The 20,181-nt window shown below is 42.9% G+C and overlaps 1 protein-coding gene across 1 annotated transcript in view; it reads right to left on the bottom strand.

Annotated features, from left to right (window-relative positions):
- The window catches only part of gpc1a (glypican 1a), a 52,692-nt gene that overhangs the window by 5,021 nt on the left and 27,490 nt on the right, over nucleotides 1–20,181 (bottom strand). Inside the window, exons 2-8 of the mRNA XM_069679853.1 lie at nucleotides 10,043–10,201; nucleotides 8,156–8,373; nucleotides 6,930–7,103; nucleotides 4,040–4,205; nucleotides 3,742–3,872; nucleotides 3,130–3,267; nucleotides 2,655–2,785 (exon numbers count right to left, since the gene is read on the bottom strand). Of these exons, the coding sequence (XP_069535954.1) occupies nucleotides 2,655–2,785; nucleotides 3,130–3,267; nucleotides 3,742–3,872; nucleotides 4,040–4,205; nucleotides 6,930–7,103; nucleotides 8,156–8,373; nucleotides 10,043–10,201 (1,117 nt within the window). The remainder of the gene's footprint in view (nucleotides 1–2,654; nucleotides 2,786–3,129; nucleotides 3,268–3,741; nucleotides 3,873–4,039; nucleotides 4,206–6,929; nucleotides 7,104–8,155; nucleotides 8,374–10,042; nucleotides 10,202–20,181) is intronic.

Raw genomic sequence — 20,181 nt, 5'->3', positions numbered from 1 at the left:
TATACTTGAAATAAAATGATCCCGTCGTTTTATTCCCAAATGTTCCTTTAAAGAAGAGAGGATGAGGAGTCCAAAGACGTACATGCTGGATTTAATTTATGCTCTTTAAGCTGCTTAACATTTGCACAACCCTATTTAAACTCCACACTCCACCCTGTGTTCTGTCTGCCACTCTGAGAGTTTATTACAGTTGGATTTTGCGTGTGACATTAATTTCGCTCCGCAGAAATCCACGAGAGGTCGCTGTCGAGTTTCTAACCGTTATAACTCACCCTCTGCCACACACACAATTCATATTTCCTTAATCTGTCACACACAGTGAGCGATTCATCTATATTTCACGGCCTCTCACATCCTCTCTCTTTCTTTCACACACACACACATACAGTATAATCTATATTTCATGCCTTCTGACTGTCATATATCTCCGAGTGTTCTGCTCAGCATAAATCTCATCAGTTGGCTGTAATCCAACTACTTTAAAGCATGCCAGGTGTGCACGGGGGGGGTTAGATAACATGTCTACATATCAACGTGGCATCAAATTGTTCCATAATCCATTTCCACATGGCCTCAGGGAGGCTGTGCGGGGCTGTGTGAGTGTGTGGCCGTGAATGATCGTGCTGCAGGATGTGAACCTCCACGGGCGTTTGAGACGCTGTACGTGGAAGAAATGTCAGCACCTTGGAATACATTTCCATACAGTGGTGTTTTCAGTTTGCCTGGGAAGAAGTAGCTTGTTGCCTCTTTTGTTATGACACAAAGGAGACAAATGGCCTTCAACAACAAGAGAACCTGCCTGGATTGTAGCAGAGTCCTCGCTTTGCTTTATTCTCTGCTCGTCTCTTTTAAGTGAGAAAGGAACACACAGGAAGGATAAGGAGGACTTCTGCACATAATGTAGCCTGTTTCCATGCTGCATGGGTTTAACTTGTGCTGAGCAGATTTCAGACCTTGAAAGTCTTTAATGAACTCTGTGACCCTCCAGGAATAAGCAGCATAGATCACTGAGACCCGGGCCCCAGATAAGGGGATGACAATGGATCAAAAGATGGACTGAAATTCATAAAGTCCAAGAATGAATGCACACATGATGCAAGCAGACTTAATGGGAATAAACCTCAGAAGGAATGGATTGTTAAAGCTCATGTGAGGAGTTTTTCGATGGTTATGAAACAGTATACAACTCTATATGAGCTACAAAAGCAAACCAGACCATCAGCGACAAGATTGATTATTTCTATATAGTTATTTTAAATGCCTGAAACAGCTGGCGGTGGGTACGTGTCAGACGAAGCTTAACTGCACGCTGCCTTTGTTTACATTTTCCAGGGCCAATGTTTAAATTGAATGATACATATGACTGTTAATGAAAGCAGGATAAAGGTTAAAAACCATCACTTTAGCATGTACGGGACAAAATATGGCAATGGTACGGCCACAGGGGGCGCCAATATCAACACAAACCGAAAGTTCTTCACTGTAGCTTTAAATCATTTACTCAATAGCAACATAGGGAGGAATTCTTTTGTTTGACAAATTTAGATTTAAAATTGCAGAGCAACGTTAAAGGAGCAGTTCGCCCCTGGAAAAAGCCACTGTCAGTCAAAGCTGGTGTTCTCTGTAATCGATAGCGAACAGCTGGTGGTTTCGCCCATTCTATAGTCCTACAACACCCAGCATGCATTGCACCCCTCCCTCTGAAAGGAACGGCCCAGCAAGAGTGAAATACTACTTTTTTCCAGTCGAGGACATTGATCGCTGCAGGCGACGGCTCAGAGCGGTACAGAATCCGAAATACGACGAGAATATACCGGTGGATCGTCTAAAAACTCTTCAGGTCTGCAGTCTACATTTCAAACCTGACGATTTTGAACAAGACATGACATCGGAGGCGGGCGTCCTAGACTGAGGAAGTGTAGTTTAGCGAGCTACCTGGCCTCCGCCAGAGGACGCGTTTAACGTAGTCTGGACGGAGCATTTCCAGGGCCCGTTGCAGAAGCAGATAGCGTCCTCCAAAGGCACAGATTTTTGTAGCGTAATGGCATTAGCTCCCCATAATAGCATGATAAGACTGAGGTTGAAAATTGGCGAACTGGCCCTTTAAGGTAACATGACTAAACAAGTCATTAACAGCATTATAGGGCCACTGTAGGTTAATAATAGAAAGAAGTTACAGATTGGAGGAATGAAAAAATTGAAGTCAAAATTTGCTGTTAAAAACTCAGAAATTCTCTGAGATCAAAGTCACAAATCCTCATGTAAAAAGCTCAGCCTGGAGAACTCCGATTTAACTTGAACAAGCTGGTGATTTATCAGGGAGAGGATCATTAACCTGGGCTGCACGGTGCTGCAGTTGTTAGTGCTGTCGCTTCACAGCAGTTTAAAACCCAGACATAGCGTGGGTTCCATCCAGGTACTCTGGCTTCCTCTCACAGTCCATGACATGCTTGTTTAGTTTGATTGGTGACTCTCAATTGCCCTTAGGTGTGATTGTGAGCATGTGATTGACTGGTGATCAGTCCAGGGTGTAACCCCTCCTCTCGCCCAATGACAGCTGGGATGAGCTCCAGCCCCCCCGTAACCCCTAACAGGATAAGCGGTATAGATAATGGATGGCTGGCTCAGAAACCTGGAGCGGGTCCCTTCCTCACCTGGCTTTGGTCATGCCGTTCCAGCATTTCTCCTGCCCGCCGCCTCCTGCTGCCAATTTGCTGCAGAGTGCCACAGGGAGCTGGATCCAGTACTGTCGCATCTCCCTCAGCTTACTGGACAGATCTGACACCTGAGGACAGAGACAACAGCAGCCGAGTCACATAGGTAAATCCTTTAGACTGGGAACACAATCCAAAACAAGTCATGGGAATGGGTTTTAAATCACGTTTAACACTACTTCAGGATGTAAACAGTGTGACAGAATCAATGTTAACCATGAATTTTTAAATCACATCCCCTGGCAGCGGCACTCAGATGCAACATATACAAGAACAAGCTGGGATACAGTCTCCACGTTAAACATTAACAAACCAGGAATACATCTGTTTTCCTCTCGTGTCACCTGACCTAAACCTTAATCACAAACAGAAATCAGTAGCATACAGTATACAATATATATGTACATGCACACACCTGCATCTCCAGTCTGAGTCCAGCGGTTGGAGATGGTTTGTACTCTGATGCTGTCAGGGAGCCGCTCTTCTTCCTCTGCTCGTGAGTGGTGGGACTTCCTGTTCCTGGTTCACCTGGAGTTCCACATGTCTGGTACACCTACACACACACACACACAAAGACACACGTCAACACAAATATATGAAGTACAAGTTTTGAACTGTGAAGTCGAACATCTAAAAACACAGTAAGTCTGTATTGAAGCATTTGTTAGCACTACAATGCTCCACTAGGTGTCGCCGTAGACTCTTAGTTTAAAAATAGAACTGCTTGGCATTGAACACAAGGCCAAGACATTGCAAAGCTGCACTCTCTGCCTGTCCAATAAATGGACATAGATTTATAGAGCAGTATAAATATTATGGGAGGCTAGCTGCTCAATAATGCTGCATAGCCTCGTTTGAAGGATACATCCATAAAACTACAACATCCATAAAAAATAAAAGTAAGAAGTGAAAAGTTGAGCCCACAAAAAAATGGGCCTCAGGTAAACTCAGGGTAAACTCTCTCTGTAACTCACTTAACAATCAGATAACGAGGTGAGCGGCGATGAGACGAAGCGAGACGTCTTACCTTTGCTGTGAATGTGTCCATGTTTTCCTGCAGGAAGTGAACGGCCTCGTAGATCCGAGCAGGGATGGAGGAGAGAACCACATCCAGGCTGGGCTCCATGCTGAAACTAGAGGCCACCTGGATCATGGTGTCTGAAACAGGAGAGAAGAAGACTTTTTTTATCAACTCAGAGCCACTAAATTACAGTTTACCAGAACAAAACTGTTTATTCTATGGTCACACAAAATTTAACTACTAATTAACTACTAAATAATTCATTATCTCCAGCTTTACTCTGCAGTTTCTGACTGGATCGTACCTATGAGGTTCTGCCACTCGGGGTCCAGGTCGGCTTGATTGGCCAGGCAGCCCTTCATGACGTTGGCACAGTAGGCGGAGCAGGGTTTGACGGAGGCCATGCCGTGACAGTGAGGGCAGTAAACCAGCTTCATCAGGGCCTTCACACACTCTGGACTCAGAGAAACCTGGGGAGGTACGACAGGTCAGTTAGCAACACAAGCCTCTAAAGCAAAAACAGACATTTCTATCCGAGTTACTTCCTGAATTAGTTTATTTGTATCGGATCTATTTGTTGCTTTCAATGCAGTGATGCTCTAGTTGAAAATTAAGAGAATTTACTCGCATGAATGCCAAACTGAACACAGTAGAAATAGCCAAAGGGAAAACTGACCAGTAGAGGGCGGTATTGCACCATTAAAAGAGACAACCTGAACACGAAAACAATGATAGCCCCCCTTCCTCATCTGTCTTTATACAGTTCATGGTTTCTGTTACACTGTCAGCTTCTTATTATGAACACATTATGAAGTGTGAAAGGTGTCCGGTTCAACAGTGGAGTTATTTTACCACTAACCCCAAAAGAAGTGATGGAGGGAAACTGAAAACCAGCTCCAAAATGAGGGCAGGTACAGCAGTAAAGGAACAACATCTGATTGGAACGACATTTATGGTCATTGTTTTTTCAGTTTTGGATATTTGGATGCATTTCCCACTTATAAAAAGATTATTGAAAGCTACCTGAGTGGTATAATCCATCATTGTCAACATGAAGGCTGCATTTATTTGTGTCAATGTTACATTACATGAGGGCTGACACAAGGTTTACTGCATTACATTATAAACAACTTAAGTTAGTTCATAAAGATGCTCTTATTTTGACATCCGCCAAAAGTGAGTAGAAATAACGGACGCCTTGAACTTGGAAATAATACACATTGAATTTTTTACAACAGAATATTTTGCTGCCTGATTTAAATTAGTAACGTAAAATCACACCGGAATATAAGGCGGAGTCTATTTTGGGGGGTGGGCTGTATCCCAGAGGGGAGAAAGGTATTTAAGTTGCTATTAATTAATAAAAACATGTTTACAAGTTAATTCAACACTTTTTAAATGTATTTTCATTCGACAAATTACAGCCTACCGTCTGTTTCCGCCATATCGAGTTTGCAGTCCTGCTAGCTACCGGTGCTGTAGTTGAGCTCAGCCTACGGTCACGTTCATTGTTGTGAGGGTGGCGGCTGCACTGGTGATCATGACTGCGCATGTCCGTGACGAAGCTTTCGCGAGATTATAGCGCCATCGTCTGGGTAAAATACCGTAACAAAATAACGTACCTCTGCATTTTTTACTGGTATACTGGTGGCACCGGCAGGACGCAGCCCACTTTTTAGATGGAAAAAAATGTCTTAAAGATGCGTCTTGTACACCAGATTTTACGGTAAATGTATGAGTATTGTAATATTGTAAATACCTAGTATTTAAACAATACTAGGTATGCACTTTAATACTGACATGTTATTGTTATCGGTTATTAAAGGCTTTGAAATTAAATAAAGGCATCATCAACCCTGACACATGATAGTATGATGATGTAGCATGCTCAAACAACGCGAGCTATTGACAATTCAGATGATCCAAATTCATTCAGTTTACACCTCAAAACTGTAGGTGATAGTATACACCTTGAAATTCTAAGATAAAAAGAAATATGGCAGGTTTAATGTAACCTAAGTTGAAATGAAGCACAAGCAGGACGACTGTTTCTTATTCTTCTTTTCAGTCATTAATTCATCAGTCATTAATTTACACTCTCCATCTCATCTCTCTTCTCCTACTTCTCAACTTCTTCTCAAACTTTTAATCTGTTCTCTCTCGGTGCTGCTGTCAGGTTGTCATTTCGGTGTGGATCGTTGCAACCTTCCTCCACCCCAGTCACCTCCTCTACATCTCATCCATCGTCTGGGTTGAGCTGCTCAGAAGTCCACCCCTCATCACATCCTGCATCCTTCCTTCACCACCACCACCACCACCACCAGTGTCTAGACTCCATCTGGGGTGTCCTATCATGCTCTTTGCCTCGCTACCCCTTTTGAATACATAAAGACGTCATGATGGAGTCTAACAACAGGGACTTTGCACATTTCTCATTCTTTTCTAAACTTGTAAAATAAATAATTATGTGTCCCAGTGCTTGTGTACATTTTAAAAACAGCATTTGAATTTTGGAGAGAGCATAAGAGTTGTCATATTGATATTTGAATTCCACTGCAGGAGAGACTTGATGCAATTAGGTTGATAATATGTGCATATGTTAGTAACAGCATCGGGAAACTGCCAGAATATACTGGAAAATAACGACATACTGAGTATAGGCAAAATCCAATATTGTGCATCTCTTAAGGACACCCAACCAATACATGAAGAAGCAGAAAACATGACCATGTAAGCTTGGACAAAGATTAAGATTACACAATCCCACTCTCACATCAGACACACAGAGTGTGTGAACTACACCGAGGGCTGAAAAAACACCATCACACCCACCATGTGACCACAGCGGCGTCATCCCTCCAACTGAGCGCTTTGTTCTGACGGAGGACTGAGACGCTTCTTTTTGATGATCTTTTTGTTTTTCATTTTTGAGGGTGGAGACATTTTCTCAGACAGTTGGGGTGTGACGACCAGGCATCCATCATATCTGCTTTCCTGGGACTCAGCCCAGCACAGACACACACACGATTTTCTCTCACTAAGACACAAACCTTGGCTCTAGATCTCTCAGTTTCTCTCACACCTTCTCATCCTGTCTCTCTCTGTCAGCCTCACTGTGTCTGTCCTCACCTCTCATGTACACACACACACGAACACAGAGAGAGAGAGAGAAACTCACACACGCACACACTGACCTGTGAGACCTTCCTGACCACCTCTCCGCTGATGACCAGCCCCTGGACAAACGACCGGGCTGTAAAAAAAGCTCGGATCACCTTCGCCTTCATGTCCCGGGGGACGTCTCCGAAAGGCCGCAGCGTTTCTTGTTGCTTGGAAACACATTCAAGGTAGTCCTCTGATAGGGTGACCTGCCAGAGGTGAGGGGAGGAAAAATGTATTTTTAATTTATGTATTTGTATCATTAAGAGATATTTCATAATGCTTCAGTTCCATGCAAGTAGAAAACAAATCAGCTCTGGTTATGCATATAAGTGCAAAAATAGATAAAGTAGTGCAGGTGATGTGTCTAAAAATGGACATTTCAGACTGTCACATTTTGCAAATTCTCTTTATGTGCCAGAAACAGAAACAGGGGCTGAAGAGGGGCAGCTCAGACAGTAGCTGAATCATAGACTGTATAAGAAGTGGATGCAGTCTGAAAGAGAAGCCAACGCAGAAATTTCAAGTCTTCTTAAAGCGTGATGTTTATTTTCTAAGTTATGGTCCAATTAAGAGTGAAATCAATGCTAAAGAGGGGCAAGATTTAGCACGTGGCTACCTGTGATCGGCCAGTCATACCAAAGCAACCTGTTAAATGCCACTTTTAGCGATTGGTTGTATTGAAACAATCTGAGAGATCACATTTATTCTTCTGTTACAGTTTGTTTAAAGCTTTTTAGCATTTAAAAGGGCATTTGAATAATGGATGCACCTTCCTTAGCGAGTGCAGGCGTTAGCTGATAGCTTGGTGCTAACTTGTAGCTTAAGCATAAATGCCCAACGCAGCTTCAAAGCAGTATAGTCACAAGCCAATGGGTGACATCACGGTCTTCCACCTCTAATATACAGTTTATGTGTAAAATCAAATCAGTGCTCGTGTTTCTGCTTCACTATTGATTCATAATATTGTTTTTTAAATCATTCTGTACACCAGGGGCGCTGGTTTAGCTCAGTTGGTGCCCCATGTAAAGAGGCTACAGTCCTCGATGAACTGTTCGCAGATTCAAGTCCCGGTCTGCTGATCATGTTGTGCATGTCATCCCCCACTCTCTACTCCCCATGTTTCCTGTCTCTCTTCAGCTGGCAAAAGCCAAAAAAAATTAAATAAAGAAATATAAAACAAACAAACAAAATCATTCTGTACACCAGCTTTTCATTCAAAATGTGTCAGAAGTCTCGTTTAACTCGTGTCTTTACTCACGTCTGTGGGAGCCGTGGTTTTAAAGGTACGCTCCAGGAGGCGGGACCAGAACTCGGTCAAGGTTTCGTCCAGGTTGAGGGCGGAGCCTCGGTAGTACAGTCGCAGGTCGTTGTAGAGATCTCCATAGAGACGAGTGTTCTGGGAGTACAGGGGGCCGAGAGGAGACAGCGCCTCCTGGAGGGAGCGCTCAGAGCGACTGTGCAGCTCAGTGAAATAGGCTGAGAAGGGAAGAGAGGACAGAGAAGGAAGAAGAACGGACAAAGGAACAGTAGAAGAAGAGTTGACAGGAAGTGATATCAGAAGAGAGGGAGGAAGAAAACAACGGCTGAGATTAGCTGAGTTAAACTTCTTTGGTAAAGTTTGAAAACTTGAAGTTTGGCCACTTGGAGAAAGAACTGAACAACAAGCTGAACATTGGCCTTGACCTTGTAGAGGCGATGTAGCTACGTGTTAGCAAACATCCAGGAATAACAATACAAGGATTTTATTTGGCCTGTTGATGATAGTCCAATTTTTATTCTACTTTTGCTCTGCTCGGTCTCTACCACCTCCTGAGAACATAACTTTGTTAATGCACTTTGCTTGGCAGGCTTATCACAGCTTTTAACAACGAATACAGCTGCTTGTTGCTAAACTGTGCTATTGTTAGCAGAGAGCTGCACTTTAAATTTAAAGGTTTAAAGCCAAAACAATGAGCTCCTTGAGTCACGTCTTCATTACTGTTGGGTTCCTGGATCATGGCTGGTTTTCTACCTGTGTTGCTGGATTATATGAAAACCATAACAAAAACCTCCCAATTGGTACAGCGTCAACACTGTATTGACCAATGCAAAGTACATTTTTCATCCAGCCTGACAATCACAACCCTGCTTATCATGATCTTCCAAAAAACATGCCACACCGACTAACATTGGAATGGCATAAGAGTAATTTAAACTGGTTTACCGCCTTTTACGTTCAGCCTCATTTGCACATATTATTTGCACTTATTTAACATATTTTAAGGATTCTTTGAAATGATCTCTGCAGCCAGATGGATACAAAGCGATAGAGAGGTCAAACAGAGATAATCAGGGAGTCCGCTCCCTGTTTCTGCTGTACGCTGGTCTGCCGCTTCAAAAGATGTGGACTAGTGCCAGCCTGCTGTAACCACAACCAGATGGGCGGCCACATTAGTGCTACTGAGGTGGCCTGCTGCCTTCAGACTAATAATACTGTCCTCCTCCTCCTCCTCCTCCTCCTCCTCCTCCTCCTCCTCCTCCCCTTTGGTCCACCTCCTGCTTTCCGTTTCTCTTCTTCTATTTATTTTTTATTTCGATTTTCTGTTTTTACTCACTCGCTAATGACACATTTCACTCGCTGTATTTGTTATTCATCCTGTCGTTAGCACCACTTCTTAGTTTTTCTTTCTCTTCTTCCTCCCTCCATCCCTTCTTTCTCTGATGTGCAGTGATCTGCAGACTCGGCTCCTCAGTGGGTCAACTGCTCATTAGCTGAACCAGCCACTGCCCCGGGGGACACCCCTCTGTTTGTGCGTGTGTGTGTGTGCCCCTTTGAGATCAGGGGATCGGCTTATCACGTTTCATTGTGTCTGGCTGACTCCGCTCTCATTATAACACCCAGTCAGGGGTCCCCTTGCCGCACAGGACACAAACACATCCTGCCTCTCTCACACACACACACACTGTCACTTTTGAAGCTGCAGGATTGAGCGCAGAGCACAGTCAGAGCTTGTACCGAACACAAATTCACAAACACAACGTACAAATGTCACACTCCTCTGGGCCTCGCTGCTGAAGCTTTGGTATTGAGCTCAGCCAGTAATGAGCGTCTATCTTGCAAGCGCACACACACACACACAAACACGCACACACACACAGTACTTACTGTCAAAGCTCCTGTGGAGAGCGTTGAAGGCTGCCTGCAGCGACCTGCCGGCCTCTCTGATCAGTCCCTCGGTGTCTTGGCCGCTCAGACCGGCCAGGTTCTCCTCCATGGTGGTGGTGCAGCAGGTCGGGCCCTGAGGACACATCCTCAGATGCTCACCTGGCAGGAAGACAAAGAGTGATTGAATTTAATTGAATAATTTCATTAATTTACATAATTAGAATAATTTGATTTGTCAGCTCATTAAAAAGTACATTTAGAGTCAAACATCCCCCCGACCGGCTCGACTGCAATTACAGACTGACATATCTCTGCAACTACTGGAGGGACTGTCATGACACTGTGTGCATACATTTGTGGTTCCTATCACTGTAAAACCTACAACAGTCAACTTAATAAAATAAGTCACTCAAACAACTCAATCCTCAAACAGATTTGAGGAAACTCATCCAAATGAATTAGCAGTAACTCAACACTTTAAGTTGCAGTAATTGATCACAGTTAGTTACATTAACTTATTCAGTCTGAGACATGTGGTAGCTGGCAGCCTACGGTAATGTTGATGGTTGTCAGGGTGGCGGCTGCAATGGCGATTATTACGGTGCATGTCCGATGAAAAAAATTGAAAAAACCCCCAAAATTTGACATAAAAATATTAATATAAAATATTAGCAGCAATTAAATCCAATGTAATGAGCTGTGTCTTATTTGTCAAAGTGAGTGTTGACATCTGACGTTGTTTTGAGGACACTGGGTCACATGACATGGAAGCAATTGAAAATAAACTATACATTTTTCTATAAATAGATGGGAAAAAGTTTAAATAGTGCGTCTTATGCACCAAATTTTATGGTATTAGTTTTGTGTTAATGCAACGTATAAGGTTTAAGGTTATCGGTTTCCTCAATTGAAATGAGTCGACACAGGAGAGTTTTACGTTGAGATAAGCTTAACTAACTTCATCTTAAGTAAATGCAAAATCTGTGGAGTCATGGAGTCAGCAGTCAGCTCATGTCGAAGCATACCAATGCCTAAAACTGGAGTTATGGGGTTTTGTATTGTGCAGCAGTATGAAGTATTTCTACGGTTTAACAATATAGCAAACAAATAGTGTAGGGATAGTGTTTGATATAAGGCCGTCTAAATAGTAAAAACATTCATGCAATTCAATGAGATGGAACCATTGATAGATGTCATGTCAAATCAACTTGGAGACTATGTTAAAGACCAGCTCCAGTCGTGTTGTTCAGCCTGTCCTTGGTACACTGCAGTTTAAAAGCAGACAGGCCCAGCCATGGAAATGACTGCTCATGTTGTCACTGATATGTCTTGTAGCGCATGAAGAACACCACATGGAGATGTTTACAAGGTTAAACACTGGATGTTCACTGGAGGGGGTCTTCAGCAAATATTAATGCTGTTTGGTTTCTTCCAAAAACAATGCATTGTATTTTATATAGTAATCTTAAGTCAGTTTGTTATATCTGAAAATGTAAGGTGTAACTACGGCTGTAAAATAAATGCAGTCTTCTTTCTTCTGTGGACAATCAAAATAAAGACAATAATGCTCCAAAACAGTTAAAATTACAGGAGAAGTGCAACACAGAAACTCTGCGGTGATGATTTCCGATAATAATAGAAAAGAAACAATTCTTCTTTACTGACTCGATTTGCCCTTCAGCCACAAACTCAACCCTGATACCAACACGCCCAACCCAAAGTTGTTTCTCTATTCTTCTGGGGATTCTCCCACTGCAGAGTAAAAATAAAGATGTTCTTCACGCACGCACAAATAGAGACATACTTCTACACACACACACACACACACACACACACACACACACAGACACACACACAGTCTGCCAGACAGCCTAGAAAGCAGTCTGCAACATCAGTCTCTTGACAGTTATGATGTGTGTGTGTATATATGTGTGTGTGTGTGTACGTGCCCACGCCTAGGAAGGTTAAGGGTGAGTAAGTACCCCACAGCTGTGTGCATCAGAGGCTCTTTCTTCTGAACAGATCCTGGGTTGGTGTGTCTGCGTGTGTGTGTGTCTGCGTGTGTGTGTGTATGTGTGTGTGTGTGTGGGGCAGAATTTGTCCACCGGGGTAAGTGGAGCAGAAGAGGAGACGCCTTCATCATCGCTGCAACATGAATCTTTCATTGGCACTGGCTTGTGTGTTTGTGTGTGTGTGTGTGTGTGTGTGTGTGCGTGTGTGTGTGTGTGTGTGTGTGTGTGTGTGTGTGTGTGTGAGAGAGACATTTTACAGGAAATAGCCCCTTACTTCTTTTCCCATATCCACTTTTGGGAAACTGTAAGACATATTTTTGCTCTATTGCAACTACAGGTAAAGTCTGCATCCGAAGTTGAACCCTCACACACACACGCACACACACTTCAAAGATCATCCAGGAGACTCGTTAAATATTCTCATTACTTCAGTGGTCCTCAGGTGTCAAGAGGCAGGCAGTCTGAGATGAGACGCTTCACCACTCTGAAGCCAAACAAAAAAAACACTCGTTGCTAACCATCAGTGTTTCCTGGTCCAACACAATCATGAATCCCAGGTCATAACATTTCTACAAACCTGAGCAGAAAACATGTCAAGGCCATACAAGGTTTTATAACTGCATCAAATAACCAGAGATAAAATGTTACAAAAGTGTGCTGTCAGCCAACCGAATGCACAATTTCCATCCTTGCATTATCGACACCGCTTATCCTGTTCAGGGTCGGGGCGGGGCTGGAGCCTATCCCAGCTGTCATTGGGCGAGAGGCGGGGTACACCCGCGACTGATCGCCACTCAATCACAGAGCTGACACACAGAGACAGACAACCTTTCATGCTCACACCCACACCTACAGGCAACTTCAGAGTCACCTATGAACCTAACGAGCATGTGTTTGGACTGTGGGAGGAAGCCGGACTCCACACAGAAAGGCCCACTATGTCTGAACCAGCATGCATCATTTTTAAATGAAATGCACCTCTGACGTCAAAGTGATCAAATACTGCCATGAAATATGAGCCTCAAAAACACTCCTAAAAGGACTTAAGGGCAAAGCAACAAAACACTCTGATTGATCTGTAAATGGTTTAAAATGAATCAGCTACAGCGAAGTAAATCAGTCGCAGCTCAGAAAGGCTGCCCTGACCTTCACAAAGAATCACTGTGTTCTCTTAGGGTTGAAGCATGTTCATATCTCTGGCTAAAGCAGTGAGGAATCAAATCTAATACACAATATGTATTTAGAATTAGAAAATGTTTCATAACCATCCTAACATTGAGCCCACATTTCATCTCCCAGCTCTAATCTGTGTTTTCTTACCGATCAAAAGCAGCACAATAATCCAGCACAATACGGCAACACTGCTGATCACACCTGGTTTACTTTCACAGTGTTGGTGTGATGCTTTGTTCTTCAAAGTTCTTCAGAAAGCTGTTAATAATATTGTAACTGCAGAGTCACACGTCAGCTGAGAACTTTCACACAACTTCCACAAACCTGTCAATGACAGCTTCTGGAGAAACTACTGGGAACATCTAATGTATGTTACGCTGCTATATTTGAGATATTACTACATCATCTGCTAGGAGTTTGCAGTTTTCTGTGATTGTTGCAGCAAAAATGTTTGCAGCTCTTTTAAAAAGTTGCAATGTTTTGAGGCTACTGCTGAACACAGTAAACGTCGACTGTGAGCGACTCGGAGTGGGACACAACGCTCAAATAAAGCTTGCTATTGGCTGAGCGAGCGGTTTGTCTTCTGACATCACTTCCGGTTTATTTCAGTTTCAGAAATCTAAATAAAACGTGTAAAAATTGAGCGACACGTGAAATGCTCACTTCTCACTGCGTGTGCACATTCAAGGCTATCAATTTGCACAAGGGAGAATCTATACTTTATTTGATGCTCTTCTACTCGTCATTCCAGTCGCTGCGGCAGTATGAACAATTAATAAGAGACCGGGAGATTACCAGCTCACTGCACGATGACTACTTGAAATCAGCGATTATAAAACATTAATAACATAACAAGTAAGTAATAAAGTAAAGGACGCCCCCAGTTTGTACAACATTGCAGCAGGGGAACAATATTTTGAACATCAAAGGTTTCAGCATTTGGTTGGATTTGTGTGAAATTGTGGGACAGCAACTTTGCAACTTCCTTGAGAGGGACTGCTTTAGCGCCCGATCAGACAGAACGCGTTTTAGCAGCTTTTTTGTCATTGTTTTCCATGAGAGGCTTTTTGCGCGCTGCTTTTGCGTTGCCGAGCGCCTTGCGTTTTTCTGCTCTGTGCGCCTCGCGTTTTTGAGGAAACGCTCCGAGCGCCTCGAGTTGAAAAAACTTCATCTCAAAGCAGAAAAGCGCCCGACGTCATGGCCGTTTTTTCTCATTGTCCAATCGGATGAAAGGAGAGACGGGCCTTCTGTCAGTTTACAATATAACGGTTAGGTTAATGACAGCTATGATTCGGTGGTTGCCTTAACAACAGCTGCTCTTTTTTTAACCGTAGGCTTCAACAGAAAAGGCAGTGCGGTGCACCTCGCTCTGGCTGATCGGGCCCTTATGCAATACCTTATGTCTTACTCTATATTGTACAGTATTATAGTATGTTGACACTTAATTTCATTATATTTCTTATCTTCTTTTATATATGCAGATAGAAAACTTACAAACTCTTCTGCCATTTAGAACATCTCACTGCTGTCGCTTTGCCTTGAACTTTGGTCTTTCATGACCTTTTGATTAGTTTCATTCTTATCATAGTTTAATACATTTCATTCTTTATTTAATATTAATTTTACATGTCCTTGTGCTGCTGTAACTTCCCCCTGAAGATCATTAAAAGCTCGTCTTATCTTCAGTTAAAACTTGTAGAGTTTATGCTGCATATCTTTGGTGTTCGTTTGTGTTCTTGTGTTTGCTTTTCCCAGGCAGCGTGAAATTAACAAAGTTATTGTTGTTATAAAGATTTGTAGGGAGGGTGGAAAATATTGATTAACATAAGAATCACAATTACTCCTGAATCAATTCAGAGAGCCCAGAAAAGGATTTGTGTGCATTCAGAGCAGCAACAGAACAACACGAACACACCTCAAAGTAATCTCGTAGTTAATGTCTAAATTAATAGATTTGCGAGAAAGGAGGCAGAACTTTATTAATCCCAAAGTCGCATTACAGCAGCCCTACAAGAAAAAAGAACAAGCATCGTGGTCTAAGTGTCTGTAAATGATGACACAGACTTTCTTTAAGTAGGTAGACAGCAGGCTGAAGGTCCAAACAATGTTTCATATCAAAAACTAACAAACATGAAGGTTGGGCCCTGAGGGTCGGCGCTCCGTCTCTTCTCTTTGCACCAGCAGCCCTTAAATGTCTGCCTGCCCTGATAAACACCTACGCACAGGCTGGAAGCGTTGCTGCGATTTCCATAAATACTTCAAAATATGGCTGCAGGACTTTCATTATTGATTCTACTTCAAATTTCACCTTGACTTAAAATCAACACCTCTGCACCAAAAAAAAACCAAGGAGGAGGAGGGGAGGGGAGGGGAGAGGTGACACCTGGGGGAGCTGAGGTATCAGTCAACATCAGTGTGAATGTTCAGTTTGATCAGATCACCTTCCTGAAAATGTCTGATGCAACTTTTCCCACACAACATGGCGTCTCCTCTTTGTACTGCACCTGCTAAGTAAAGGACGGGATCTCAGAGGAGTTTTGTTGTAACACCACACCGTACGTCGCTGAAACCTACTGGACATTTCCTTTGATGTCACGCTCAAGGTGGGAAGCTGAAATGCTGTGATATTGTCTTTCTGCTGTCTTTCAGCTTTGCAAAATGTATAACGTAATTTGACAAGTCACCATAATGTCTGTAACACTATACAGGTAAATTCACTGCACTTAAACGGCGCCTTTCTAGTCTTCAGACCACTCAAAGCGCTTTTACACTACATGTCACATTCACCCTTTTACACACAAGTGTCAACCTCCAGTCAGGATCTATGGAGCAAACAGGGGTTCAGTGTCTTAACCAAGGACACTTCATCTCCATCACTGACTTAAAGTAGAGAAAAACTTTGCACATCTGTTTCATAGGACAGGTGCGTAGGTGCACACTGTTCAACTTGCAGAAAATACATTCATTTGCTTGTAACGTTTCAGTGTTCGACCTCCATCAGGCAAACAGTGTCGCTAATGAGTTTGTTTTCACAGGATGAACTCTCTGCATTGTCTCCGCTGATCAAAAGAGGAGCAGCGAAACGATAATGACTTGTCAGATCGCTTCATTGATTTTCAAACCTGGAGTGCAGCAGTACGACATTATATGAGCCTTTGATCTTCACACCCTGTGTGTGATGTCAGAGGAGGGATGTGAATATGGGGAATGTAATACTGTATAGTATACTATATATAATAACATACTCTGTGAGCCTATGTTACGTACATTAAGTTTTATATTCAAATGCCCTGTTAATGGTAAATGGACTGTACTTACACTGAAAAATGTAGATAACAATTTCCACACAGAAATTCCTAGTAAACTTAACAGAGGATATTCTCAGTAAAGTCTACATACGAATAAGCACTTTGGTGGCTGGACATAGTTTTTGAGTAACATGCACTTCTAAAAAGCTAGGTCACAAGTTCCACACAGAACTTCATTGTAATTTTTACTCTTAAATTCTCTAAGAAGTTTACTGACCATGGTCAGTAAACTTCTCAGAGAATCACACTTTTAACTAGGTCCAGCTAGGTAAAAGCTTGGAAAATACGTATTAATAATAATAATACGTATAAATAAGTATTTTTTTATGCAATTAGTAAGTAAATGCATTATGCGTTCGTTACCACTACTGGTAGTAGTGGAAACGAATTAGTAAAATATACAAATGAAAACCAAGATTTATTAGTAAACTTTACTGATGAATCATGAGTAAAATCTATTCATGAAAATCAAATTTTGCTAGTAAACTTCATGAGAATTTCTTGGTTAAACTAAATGCTTATTCGTATGTACACTTTACTAAGAATATCCTTTGTTAAGTTGACTAGGAATTTCTGTGTTGAAACTGTTTCCTAGGTTTTTCTAAGTAAATTGCACTCCCAATTGTTTTCAGTGTATATAACGCTTTTTTCTTTGCAACCACTCAAAGCTGCTTTCACACCACATGTCACATTCACCCATTCACACTCACATTCACACACTGCTGACAGAGGCCTAAAGTGCCAATCTTCAATCAGATCCATGCCCATTCATACCTGATGGCTATACCACCGGGAGCAATTTGGGGTTCAGTGTCTTGCCCTTCGACATATGACTGTAGCAGTCAGGGATCGAACCCCCAAATTTCCAATTGAGAGACGACCGTCTCTACCACTGAGCTCCTGCCCACCAATGCCCTGTCGCCCTCTGTGTGTTTCAGATCTTTATCACAAAGTTGCTGCAGACTGCTTAACCAAGTGGCTACAGTATCAGCTCAGCTCCCTTCGAGCCAAAGCCAAGGTGTAACCAAAAAAGTACCAGATCTTTTGCACATCTTTCAGCCGATGGAAAACCAACACAGGATGGTTCCAAATGAGTCGAGCTGTACCATGCAGTGGAAACAAGGCATTAGAGGGCTTCATAGCGACTGCTGGGGTTTAAAACCACACCATCAGTGTTACATATGTGGTTCAGAGACACCATCTTTAGGTGCTCGTGCACTGCAGCTAATGTTAGCGTTTAGTTGTTGGTTTGCTTACCAACCTAGACGACGCAGGGCGTTTACCACAGACACATATGCTTTGCTGCATTCCTGGCTTGCTGGGTAATGGAAGCAGCTGGCATCCTGCTATAAAAACTCCATTCACTTGGAAAGACACAACTGAGCACAGCAGTGACACACGAACACATGTACAAAACGCTAGCTTGCAAACATGCTAACACATGCAGGCAGATACATTAAAGAGACCTGAAGGTTCCACAAAGTGCAAAGTTATTCCAAGACATCTGGGAATGAGTGCCTTGCTCAAGGGCTTCGTGATGGGAAACGGTAAGCGTTTGTGCAATCATCCGCACGTCGTGAGAGTGAGATTGTCAGAATGGTGGAAACTCCTTTTAAGCGAAGCCTTGAAGCAAAACAGAGCTGCTAAGTGCTGCCGGGAAGATGGGTGTAAACAAGGAGGAGAGGAGAGGAAAGGAGACGAGAGGAGAGGAGACGAGAGGAAGTGATTCGGCTGTTTGTGCCCTCAAGCTTCAGCATATATTTAGTTAAGTCCACATCCTGAGGGGCAGATGCACACACACAAAGTAATGAACTACATTTATACCCTCATTGACATAATACATTCCCTGGTGCCTGAGGCCTTGTTCAGATGAATAGAAACATACAGTCTAAGAGCACTGCATCGTGGGGAGAGAGGCAGGAGTTATGACTCTGGAATATCGCTGGAATATTTTTGTTGGATCTGTTATCACTCATCGGCTGCCTGTTGATGTTCGACAGCAGCTCAACTCAAGAGTTACAATATTTTTAGTCTTAGTTAAAGAGGGAGTATTATGCTGTTCCACATTTTAAGACATAATGTTACAATGTTGGATGTCCAGACTAAACGTGGGTGAAGTTTCAAATCTGTAGGTGAAAGTATGTTGGAGTAATCCCCAGGCTTCTCAGCTGTATCTGCAGGCTGCTGTGAACGCCAGGTTTCACATGTTTTTTTCCACATGCTGCACTTTGTGACGTCACAAAAGCTTTGGAGAGATGGCCAATCAGAAGAAAGTGGGCTTGTAGGGGCGGGGTTTCTTAAAGGGTCTGAGTCATTTCAGGGGTATGAGGGCCTGCACAGAGCAGCAGTGTGAGAAAAATTAGGAGTTTGTTTAACTGTAAATTATTCTTAGCTACTCCACAGGTATCAAAGAAATATGAAGCTTGAAATTAGCATAATACCCCACCTAAAATATGTCCCTACTATCCTGACCTTTAAACTTTCCCCTGGGTCGAGACACACAGTGTTTCCTAGGCCGGGACCAGGATCTATATTTTACCCCCCCAAAAAAGGGACCTGCTCTGGGGGAAGTACAGGAACTTTTTAATGGGCCTGGCAGCGCTGAACAGTTTGATTGGTGGAGTAAAGATGTGGCTCTTTCACACATTAGCGGACTAATTTGCCTCATCTTCACAAGCCTTTAGACCTTTGTGGAAGCGCAGACAATAATGGGCAGGAGGAACCTTTTAGTCCCTTTGAAAGAAGCTGCTGGAACATAAAGGCCCGGGTACTTTTTGTGAAGGGAATCAATGCGTTCTCATAGGTCGTCAAATACCAAAGCTTTGCTGCAATTACTGATGTCTCATTCAGAAGCCCTGTTTGTCATGGTAACATCTGTTTTCTGCCTTTCGAACGTGGTTAACAAAAAACTGGCTGTTTGGAAACTACATGGTCAAGGTAAAAAAAACACATCACATTTACTTCTTATTTCACAGAGGACTGGAACCCAAATCTTCTGGGTTAAGGAGCAGTGTTGTTTGGCACATTCATCGCCACCAACCCCTGCACCAACTGGACTTATCTTTATACTACGTCGCTAACAGCAGTTTCTTTAAAGGGCCATTATGGTAGGAAAAAAATGCAATTTGGCTCTGTGCCTTTGGAGGACGCTATCCACTTCTCCAATGGGCCCTGGAAAACCTCCACCAGACTACGTAAAACGTGTCATCTGGCGGAGGCCAGGGAGCTCGCTAAACTACACTTCCTCAATCTAGACTGCAGACCTGAAGATTTTTTAGACGATCCACCGGTATATTCTTGTCGTATTTCGGATTCTGTCCCGCTCTGAGCCGTTGCCTGCAGCGAAACGGTATTTCACTCCATTGTCTCTCGCTGGGCCGTTCCTTTCAGAGGGAGGGGCGCAATGCACGTTGGGTATTGTAGGAATGTAGAATGGGCAAAACCACAAGCTGTTTGTACAACTTTCTCCACAGCTATGGCGCCAATTAAAAATATTATTGCTTCTATCGATTACAGAGAACACCAGCTTTGACTGACAGCAGCTTCTTCCAGGGGAGAACTGCTCCTTAATAACAGCCGAACTGGTTTATATTACAGTAAGTGGGAGACATCTCATGCAGACCTGCAGTGAGGTGACAAAGCAGCG

The sequence above is a fragment of the Semicossyphus pulcher genome, unplaced genomic scaffold, assembly GCF_022749685.1.
Source record: "Semicossyphus pulcher isolate SPU_LCO1_2020_fin unplaced genomic scaffold, fSemPul1.0.p SCAF_4, whole genome shotgun sequence".
Lineage (NCBI taxonomy): Eukaryota > Metazoa > Chordata > Actinopteri > Labriformes > Labridae > Semicossyphus > Semicossyphus pulcher.
The sequence above is the reverse complement of the archived record's forward strand: the minus strand, read 5'-3'. Positions and strand labels throughout refer to the sequence as shown.